This window comes from Acanthamoeba castellanii (assembly GCF_000313135.1).
Source record: "Acanthamoeba castellanii str. Neff unplaced genomic scaffold scf7180000084599, whole genome shotgun sequence".
NCBI lineage: Eukaryota > Discosea > Longamoebia > Acanthamoebidae > Acanthamoeba > Acanthamoeba castellanii.
In genome coordinates this window covers 986,215-995,229 of record NW_004457442.1, presented here as the reverse complement: position 1 = coordinate 995,229, position 9,015 = coordinate 986,215, and the positions used below count along the sequence as shown (strand labels likewise).

General features: G+C 58.1%; 3 protein-coding genes across 3 annotated transcripts in view; 1 reads left to right on the top strand and 2 right to left on the bottom strand.

Annotated features, from left to right (window-relative positions):
- Positions 1–2,232, top strand: part of ACA1_061650 (homoaconitase, mitochondrial precursor, putative) — a gene marked incomplete at both ends in the record, with an annotated part of 3,545 nt that extends 1,313 nt beyond the window's left edge. Inside the window, 9 exons of the mRNA XM_004339390.1 lie at positions 145–293; positions 462–505; positions 591–723; positions 835–980; positions 1,062–1,162; positions 1,256–1,366; positions 1,486–1,605; positions 1,683–1,824; positions 1,905–2,232. Of these exons, the coding sequence (XP_004339438.1) occupies positions 145–293; positions 462–505; positions 591–723; positions 835–980; positions 1,062–1,162; positions 1,256–1,366; positions 1,486–1,605; positions 1,683–1,824; positions 1,905–2,232 (1,274 nt within the window). The remainder of the gene's footprint in view (positions 1–144; positions 294–461; positions 506–590; positions 724–834; positions 981–1,061; positions 1,163–1,255; positions 1,367–1,485; positions 1,606–1,682; positions 1,825–1,904) is intronic.
- Positions 2,233–2,417: 185 nt separating this feature from the next.
- ACA1_061640 (uncharacterized protein) lies at positions 2,418–4,606 on the bottom strand (the record flags this gene model as incomplete). Its single annotated transcript, XM_004339389.1, has 10 exons — positions 2,418–2,675; positions 2,760–2,865; positions 2,952–3,007; positions 3,084–3,186; positions 3,312–3,453; positions 3,629–3,796; positions 3,875–3,978; positions 4,054–4,136; positions 4,216–4,371; positions 4,496–4,606. The coding sequence occupies 10 exons, from the start codon at positions 4,604–4,606 to the stop codon at positions 2,418–2,420; spliced, it is 1,287 nt and encodes a 428-aa protein (XP_004339437.1).
- A 598-nt stretch (positions 4,607–5,204) lies between these two features.
- On the bottom strand, positions 5,205–8,945 carry ACA1_061630 (poly(adpribose) glycohydrolase, putative; the record flags this gene model as incomplete). Its single annotated transcript, XM_004339388.1, has 14 exons — positions 5,205–5,467; positions 5,540–5,622; positions 5,680–5,769; positions 5,860–5,993; positions 6,087–6,220; positions 6,309–6,433; positions 6,559–6,712; positions 6,810–6,938; positions 7,053–7,206; positions 7,330–7,470; positions 7,562–7,691; positions 7,834–8,234; positions 8,337–8,593; positions 8,684–8,945. The coding sequence occupies 14 exons, from the start codon at positions 8,943–8,945 to the stop codon at positions 5,205–5,207; spliced, it is 2,457 nt and encodes an 818-aa protein (XP_004339436.1).
- Positions 8,946–9,015: the final 70 nt, after the last annotated feature.

Genomic DNA, 9,015 nt, shown 5'->3' with positions numbered 1-9,015 from the left:
GTAGTACACACACACACACACACACACACACACACACACACACACACACACACACACACACACACACACACACACACACACACAACGCAACACAAGCACGCACTCAACGTCGCTGTAACCGTGTGCGCGTGTTGGTGCCAACAGGCGTGTTCCCGATCGACGACCACACGATCGGGTGGCTGCGCGAGAGGGAGTCGTACATCGCGTCGGCCCGGGGCCAGCGGAAGCCCATCGCCTCCGACGTCGATGGCCACGGCCAGCACCACCCCCGCATCAACTCCCGCACCATCCAGGTCGGTTGCGCGCCTTCCCCCCCCCCCTTCCCTCACCCCAACCCATCGCTCGCTTAGTTCATTCTTTTATGAGTGATCTCCTTAACCCCCCCCCCCAATCGGACCTAAATCGAATAGGAGTTAGAAGAGAACGTGTTGGCAGCGGACCGCAGCGCGTTCTACGCCAAGGAGCTCGTGCTGGACCTCTCCACGGTCCGCCCGCACGTTTCTGGGTGCGCCCCCCCCCCAAACACCGCCCAAAAGAGTGGATGTAGGCTAAGCTCTGCTGCCCGCCCTCCCGGTGGCGGGTGCGCGCAGGCCCAATCATGTAAAGGTGATGCACAGCGTGGACGACATGGAGCGCCGCGGGATCAAGGTCAGCAAGGCCTACATCGTGTCCTGCACCAACAGCCGCGTGCAGGACCTCTCCGCCGCCGCCAACGTCTTGCGGGTACGACCAACGCGCACGCACACGCGCACGCACACGCACACACGCACACACGCACACGCACACGGGCGTGGTTCCTGATAGGCGGTGATACCCCCCCCCCAATATGAGCAGGGCAAGAAGGTGGCGGAGGGCGTGGAGCTGTACATTGCGGCGGCCTCGAGCGAGGTCGAAAGTGACAGCGCCAAGCGGGGCGACTGGCAGGCCCTCATCGACGCCGGCGCCATTCCCCTCCCGCCCGGCTGCGGTCCCTGCATTGGGTACGCACCCCTCACACTCGCCCAATGATTTATCAAAATGGCGACCAATCGGGTTAATGACTTACGCCGCGGCGGCTGCAGTCTCGGGGCGGGACTGCTGAAGGCCGGCGAGGTGGGCATTTCGGCAACCAACCGAAACTTCAAGGGGCGCATGGGTTCGCGCGAAGCCGACGTCTACCTCGGTACCACACACACACACACACACACACACACACACACACACCACACAACACGCGCGCGAGTGATGGTTGACCGTGTCCTCTTCGTGTGTGTAGCGTCGCCGGAGGTGGTGGCGGCTTCGGCGTTGGCGGGCATCATCAAGGCGCCGGGTGGTCCCGGTGCCAACGGCCTGACGGCCCAGGGCAGCGTCAAAGTCAACTCCAAGGGTGCGTTCACTCCCCTCCCCCCCTAAGCAGCACCACAGCCCGAGTTACGACCTAACACGATCGACTGCGTTGTGTGTGTTGTGTGTTGTGTGTGTCGGACGCGTTGTGGGCATGCATAGACACGCAGGATTCTGGCGAAGGCGAAACTGTGGCCATCCTGCCCGGCTTCGTGGAGAAGCTCGAAGGCGAGCTGGTCTTCTGCCACCAGGACAACATCAACACCGACGGCATCTACCCCGGTACCCACGCGCTGTCCATTCGTCGTCGCCCCCTCCCTCCCTCTATTTGCGCCTTCGTGCTCATTCGTTCGTTCTAGGCAAGTACACCTACAACGAGGACATCAGTCCGCAGCAGCAGGCCGAGGTCTCGATGGAGAACTACGACCCCGCGTTCACCAAGAAGGCGCGCAAGGGCGACCTGCTCGTCTCGGGCTACAACTTTGGCACCGGCAGCTCTCGGTAGGCCACACCACCTTTCCCGTTATTCACACTCGCTTCGTCTTCGCTCACCCTCTTCTACTCCAACCAACCGACAACAGAGAGCAGGCGGCGACGTGTCTGAAGCACTACGGCATCTCGCTGGTGCTGGCGGGTTCGTTCTCGGAGACGTATAAGCGTAACGCGTTCAACAACGGCTACCTGGTGATCGAGGTGCCCGAGCTGGTCGACTACCTCAAGCAGAAGGCCGCGAGCGACAAGGGTACCAATGAACTGACCCAGCGCACGGGCCTCAAGGCCGTGCTCGACTTCAAGTCGTCGGTGCTGAGCGTGGACGGCCGCAAGTTTGCCTTCCCGCCCGTGGGGGCCGTCGCCCAGGAGATCGTACTCGCCGGTGGTCTCGAGCAGTGGGTCGAAAAGAAGCTCTAACTCTTGTACACACCATTTCAACATCTCAACATCACAACAGAGACTTCTTTTCTGTTCTCTACACGAAAGCTTGGTGTTGGTTGTTTTTTTCAACTCTTGGTTGGTTGTTGTTGGTTGGGGCTGACACGTCAGCTCAAGTAGTGGCGTTTGGAGGAATAAAAATGGAGAAGATGAGAGGTGCGTAGTTAGTTGCTGCTGGTGGCGGTGACCGCGGGGCGGCTGCCGGAAGCTGTGAGGCCGGCCGCGGTGTTCTTCTCTCTGTAGTGGACGGGGCAGTATGGCCTGCCGCCCAGGTTGAAGAAGCCGGCCGAGCCGAAGGGTTGATCGCACGTGGTGCACACAAAGCACCCCTTGTGCCACGCCTTGCCCAGCGCCGATTTGTCTCCCTTGCCCACCACCTTGTCACACTTGGCGCACAGCCACCCCTTCTTCCTGTAGTAGTCCTGCAACACGCGTAGGACAGCACGTAGTCGTGTCAGCAGGTCGTACAGTGCGGTGGAGGGCCATTCATGATCGGTAGCGCTTACCTGTTTGCAGTAGGGCGCGTTGGAGATGGTGCAGTAGTCGCCCTCGAAGGGCTTCTGGCAGGTCGTGCACACGAAGCAGGAGTAGTGCCAGTTCTGGTGCATCGCCCTGCGCACCGCCATGCGAGAAAACGAGAAGGTGAGGCGTCGGTCTGTGTCTGGTCTGCCATCATAGGAGAGGGGGCGAACACGTACTTGACCAGTGGGCCACTGATCAGCTCCGAACACTTGACGCACTCCTTTCCGGCCGTCTGCGCGCGTCCAAGGGCGGTGAGGCACCACCATACAGTGATTCTGATACACACGAGAGGCTGGGTCTTTCTTTACCTGCAGGTAGTGCTTTTCGCACAGGGCCTTGCCGTCGTGTTCCCAGTAGACGTCGTCGAACGCCGCCGAGCACGCCGAGCATGTGAAGCAGCTCATGTGGTAGCTGGGCACGCACCCAACCGTTGGTCGCGTCAGCAACAGAAAATTCACATACCGGTGGGTGTCGTGTGTCGTGTTTGTCGCGTGTGTCGTGTCGTGGTGTCGTGCGCGCGCGAGAGAGAGCCGTACTTTGCGCCCGAGTCGACCTGGATCATAGTTTCGTCGGAGATGAGTTGGGAGCACTTGCTGCACCTGTCCTCCAGCTGTGCCTGCTTCACCCTGAACTTGGTTCCCTTGAGCGACTCCGACACGACGGTCGAATGCGTGCCGTCTACACACGTGTGTGCGGCGCAACATGAGTTGAAGAAGCCCATCATCGGCGACACGACACACGACACACGCGACACACAAGACACACACGACACACACGACACACGACACGACACACACGACACGACACACAAGGCACACACGACACACGAGGGCCGAGGAAGTGGTGTACGGACCCTTGATGACGGGCTTCTCTTTCGTCCTCTCGCGCTGCACCTTCTTCTCCGAATCGACCACGGCAACGGCGGCCGCGGGGGGTGCAGCCGGCTGCTCGGCGGGCTTCTGCTGAGCGGCCTCCATGGCCCTCCTCAGTTCCCTCTCCAGCACGTCCAGGTCCTCGTCGCCTTTTGGTCAGCGGCCGCCCCCACACAGTCAAAGATCAGAACGAGCCGAGAGACGCAAGAGGGGGGGGGTGGCGGTACGAGCTGACGAGAGTCGGCCGGCGGCCACCGAATCGGTGGAGCTCTTGAGCTGGAACTGACGGATGAGAAGCCAGATGAACCCGAGAATCGTCTTCTCGTCATTGCTGGCGATCGCTATAATTTGGATGATGATGATGATGAGATTGGATTGATGGGGGGGTGAAGGCGATGGGCAGTACGTACACTTGGGGCCGACAGTACACCTGACGTGGTTGTCAGAGAAGAACTTGAGGGCGATGGAGATGTTGGACAGTCTCTGAGCCTGTGTTGTTGCACGTTCGTCTTCGCGTGAGATCGATTGGCTTCATGGGGGGAAATGGGTTGCGCAGCGTGGTGCGCACCATGAGCTTGGGGTTCCTCTCGTAGGCGGCGACGGTCTTACCGATGAGGATCTCGGCCAGCTGGATGAGGATGAGGCCGTCATCGAGGTCGCTGAGCACGCTCGAGATCTGAAGGCCGCGCTGCCTCAATATGAAGTTGATCCAGTTCGTGAAGATCTGTTCTTGTTGTGTCGATGGTTGGGTAGTGGCGAGAGAGATGGTGAGCATCCCACGGCCAACGAAGGTCAACTCTCTGATGGGGGCGGATTGGGGGGGGGTGAGGTGCGGGGGGGGGACTGACCTTCTCCTGTCTCTCGACGGCCTTGGCGTTGGCACGAACGCGCACGATGGTCTTCTGGCCCATCTTGCTGTTGTAGTTCGAGCCCGCATCGACACCCTGTGGCTGCTGCATCTCTCTTCTTCTGTTTTGTTTGGAGGAGGTGGGTGATGTTTCGCTGTTCTCTGTTCGTTCGACCCTTTCGACTTGAAGAACGTTCCAACGCGCGAAGAAGAAGAACTCGGTTTGGTTCAAGTGGAGGCAACTTGTGTTCGAGATTTTAAAAGAAAAGAAGCAAGTCGACCAGGTCGGGGGGGGGAGGGAGGGTGCAAGGTAAAGTATGGTACCTTCCAAACTGGGTCTTGAGACAACCTCCAAACAAACAACAGAGGACTGTGGGCCTACTTGCACCTTCTCTGTCTGGCCTTCTAGCCCGTACCAGTTCGCACGTGCAGTACGAAAAAGGTTTCACATACCAAAAAAGGAATGGCTAGGTTACCGTGGAGTCGCTTTTAGAGCCATGCCACGCGACTCTGCGTAGCACTGAAAAATTTGCCTGCAGCACCAGGCACACCAACCCGAGTCAACATGAATATCTCTGATAAAGTGGTAATAAAATAAAATGAACACCACCGGCGGGACCTCGAAAGCAAAGATGCTGTTTTGACGAGGGCGGCTGATTCGTTGAGTAATATAAAAAATATTTATAATCGCCTTCGTGGGTTGGCGAGATCTACAACTCGACGGTAGCTTCATCGTCTTCGTCGTTCTGCACCTTTTCCTTACCTTTGGCAGGCGGCGCCGTTGGCTGCCCATCCTCAACGTTGGGGCTTTTGGGCGTGACGTCGAACCGGTCGAACAGGAGATTGAACAGCTGGGGCGCCGACATGGGTGGCGTGTTGTCCTCCTCCTCGTCGTCTTCACCTTCCCCTTGCGAGCGATCGAGATAGGCCGTCACCTCGCCACTCACATCGCACAGCACCTCCCACAGAGCACCTGTCAACACACAGCGAAGGTATCGCGTCAGCGTGCCGCCGTTCCAGGCACCCTCTGAGGAGGAATACGCACTCACGGTAACGCGCTTCTCCCGCAGGAAGGCGTAGACTTCCTTGAGCGCGTTGGCCAGACCCGGCTCGCCGAACGTGAAGTACCTTTCAATTGGGTCAGGAAATGGTGATCATGCAGACACATGTGTGGCGAGAACTCACCTCAAAGGGCGACCGGCTACAGCGGCGGCCATGAGCTGGATGATCGCTTTGACGTCGTGAAAGCCGCCAAAGGCGCCGCAACCCCAATTACTATACAATTAAAGCGGAAGGAGGGAAAGTTGTTAAACAGCCGAAGCGAGAAGAAATGAGGCGCGTGAGATGGTGACGAGGGGCGCGTACCCGGTGGCGACTGGGGTGGTGTCGAGCGGAGGAATGGAGGGCGTGGAGAACGTCACGTAGCACTTGTTGAGCTCTCGTTCGATGTTCTCGAGCCGGTACTGGGCGAGACGGCCAATGGAGTAGCTCCCGAAAAACTGTCGACGCACAAGCGATCAAGTTTGGGTTGGTTCGGAACCAACAAATATATGTAGAAAACAATATAGAGGTATTAAAAAAAGGACTCGTACCAGAGCGTCCATGGCGATCACCTGCGTTCGTCTGCGCCCGAGCTCGTCCCGGGGCGTCTGGTCTTCATAGTCACCCGCATAGCGGAATGTCTTGGCGTAGCCGGTGTATTTGGAGTACCGCTCCGCTCCGGTGACTACTCAACGCCAAGGCCGGTGGTTAGTAAAAGGCGAATCCATCATCGCTCGCGAGCGCTCAAGGCGCCGAAGGTTCTCTCCACGTACTCAGCAGGCACTCGTTGTCCTGCAGTCGCGCAGTGAACAGCAGGGAGGCAATGAGCTCGGTGTTGATCATGAATCGGATCTCCTCTTGAATACAGCCGTAGCCCAGCACGCCACCGCCGACCATCCTGCCGAGGAAATGAGCATTGTACTGTGTGGTGTGTGTGTGTGTGTGTGTGTGTGTGTGTGTGTGTGTGTGTGTGTGTGTGTGTGTGTGTGGTGTGTGTGTGTGTGTGTTGTGTGCGGCACTTACTTGTTCGCAAAGTCAATCTGCAGACATTCCTCCTGCACGTCCTCAATACAGCCATCGTCGGAAATGATCAGCTCGGCAAGACCGGTATCGCACTCGCCCCACGGCGGTTCGTCTTCGAGCACCCGTCGCTCGAACGACACGACACCCGTGGGCACTGGAAAAGAGAGGGGGGGGGGAGAAGTCGGGAAAACATGCGTCAGAGAGCAAAAGCAACAAAGCAGACGCAGAGCAGCATGGCCGGCATGACGCACTCTTGTGTGCGACCCGTTCAAAATAGTGGAAGACGCAGCGAAGCTTGGCCGCTTGGTTGGGCAGGCATCGCTCGCCGGCGCCCATGAACAGGGTGTGGAACGAAAACGAAGGGTACTGGCCCTTGCGCCCTGTTGTGCCCCGGCCATACGCCACGCCACGAGATTTATAGGGTAAGTCAAACATGGTGATGGTGGTGATGGTGGTGATGGTGGTGATGATAGTTGGTTGAAGGAGAGGCGCACCTTTCTTTTGTGGTCCTTGCTTCGGGAATGTGCACAGGAAGCCGTTGGCGAGAAGGCAGGCGACTTGCTCCTGGGTCAGCACGAGGGTTCGATCCTCGCCCATAGCGAGCAGAGGCGTGGGTTCGCTGAACAGTTCGGGAAGACGCAGGGCAAGCTGGCGTGTGCGTCATCGCAGCGCAACCGACACACAACAAACACCGCATGTAGGGTGTGAGCAGTGATTCAGCCTCAAGCCGGCGGACCCACGCGGGTCGGTGGGAGGAGGGAGGGCACGCACTCGGATGATGAACGGCAGCGTGGTGTCGAAGAAGGTGTCAAACTCCTCCTTGGTGGCCAACTGCTGGAAGAAGTAGTGAAGCGCGGAGAAGTCCCAGTACTGCGCATACTTGGAGTCCTCCGTACAGTTGTAGGCGATGATCTGGAAGAAGAAGAAGAATCATGTCGGCTTACGTTTGGTGGGGTGTCGGTGGACAGGCCGTGGTGGTGTGGTGGGGCATTTGGTGGAGTACCGCTTCTTGAAGGTCGAGCGAGGAGCGCATGGGAACGGAGAGAACGGTGTGAATCAGGTACCACCTGGACAGCAGGCGACGCGAGCGAGTCCCCACCCGCCGATACGTGTTTTGTGGGGAGCACGGAAGCCTGCAAGAGAGAGAGAGAGAGAGAGGAGGAGGAGGAAAACACGACTCGAGTCAGTCGGGCGAATACAACACACTTTGAAGTTGATGGTCAACACTCGATCATGTCAGGCCAGGTCAGGTCAGGTCAGAGGTGGTGGGGGTACTTGATGTTTTCGTTGTCCCAGGCGTCGACATAGCCCTCCGGAAGGTCGGGGCTGGGCGCTTCCAGCGGCGCCTTCTCCACTGGTTTCGTCTCCTCCTGGTCCTTCTTCTCGTGCTCTGCGTTGTCCTCCTCCATTTCGACGAGCAGGGTGGGTGCGTCTTCCGCCGCGGTGGTGGTCGACGGCAGCGCGCCATCGCCTTCCATCGATGTGACGATCAGCTGCGTAGGCTCGCCACCGGTGTCAGCTTCCTGCTCCTCGCCACCACCGTCAGCCCCAGCCTCCTTCTGCTTCTCCTTCTGCTTCTCTCCATCCCTGTTCTCTTCTTCTCGCTCCTTCATCTTGTCCAGGAACGCGTCCAAGTGCATTTGAGACGAGAACTGCCGGGTCAGCTTCGGCTTCGTCTGCACCTGAGGGGAACGAAGGAATGAAGAGAGGCGTCAGCACAGGCGTGCGGCACCACTACAGTGCACGCGGCTTAAGCATTGGGGGTGGCCAGCGAGTACCGCCTCGAGCGTTTCCACGACCATTTGGGTGGTTTCTACTTCCACTACTTCTTCGATGATTTGCGTGGGGCCTTCGTCGTCGCCACAGTCCTCGGTGACGATTAGTGTGGGTTCCACGGCGGCAAACGCTTCCTGCTCTTCTCCCTCGTCGGGCTGTGTTGGCTCTTCATCGCCCTCAAATGGCTTCAATCTCTTTGACCCACCCTCTTCTTGTTCCTCCTGCCCCTCCACCTTGCTCTCCTCCCGCTTTCTCTTGCCTTCAATTATATCAGTCAAATGTGTCAAATTGATTGCGTTAAAAATAAATAATAAATCAAAATTGCAAATGAAATGAGCGAAATCCGAACCTTGTAAGATCTGCTTTACGGCCCCCGCAGCAGTGGCGAGCAGGTTTGTGCTCGATTTGCCAGTTGAAGCGGGGTGGGCATACTTGCTGAGGTGCTTCTTACTCTTGCGGAAACAGTTGGACCCGAACCAGCACACCGGCTTCTTCCGTTCCTCCTCCTCTTGTTGCGGCTCCTCTTCATCCTTTTCCGTGTCCCCTTCCTCCTCCTCCTCGACCTCTTTCTTCTCGCCGGGCGCCTCTGCCCCCCCTTGGTTCGTATCCATCGTAGCTGCGATCGATTATTGTTTGCTTGTTTGTTCGTAACGGTTCCAGGCGTAAAATACAATATTCCAC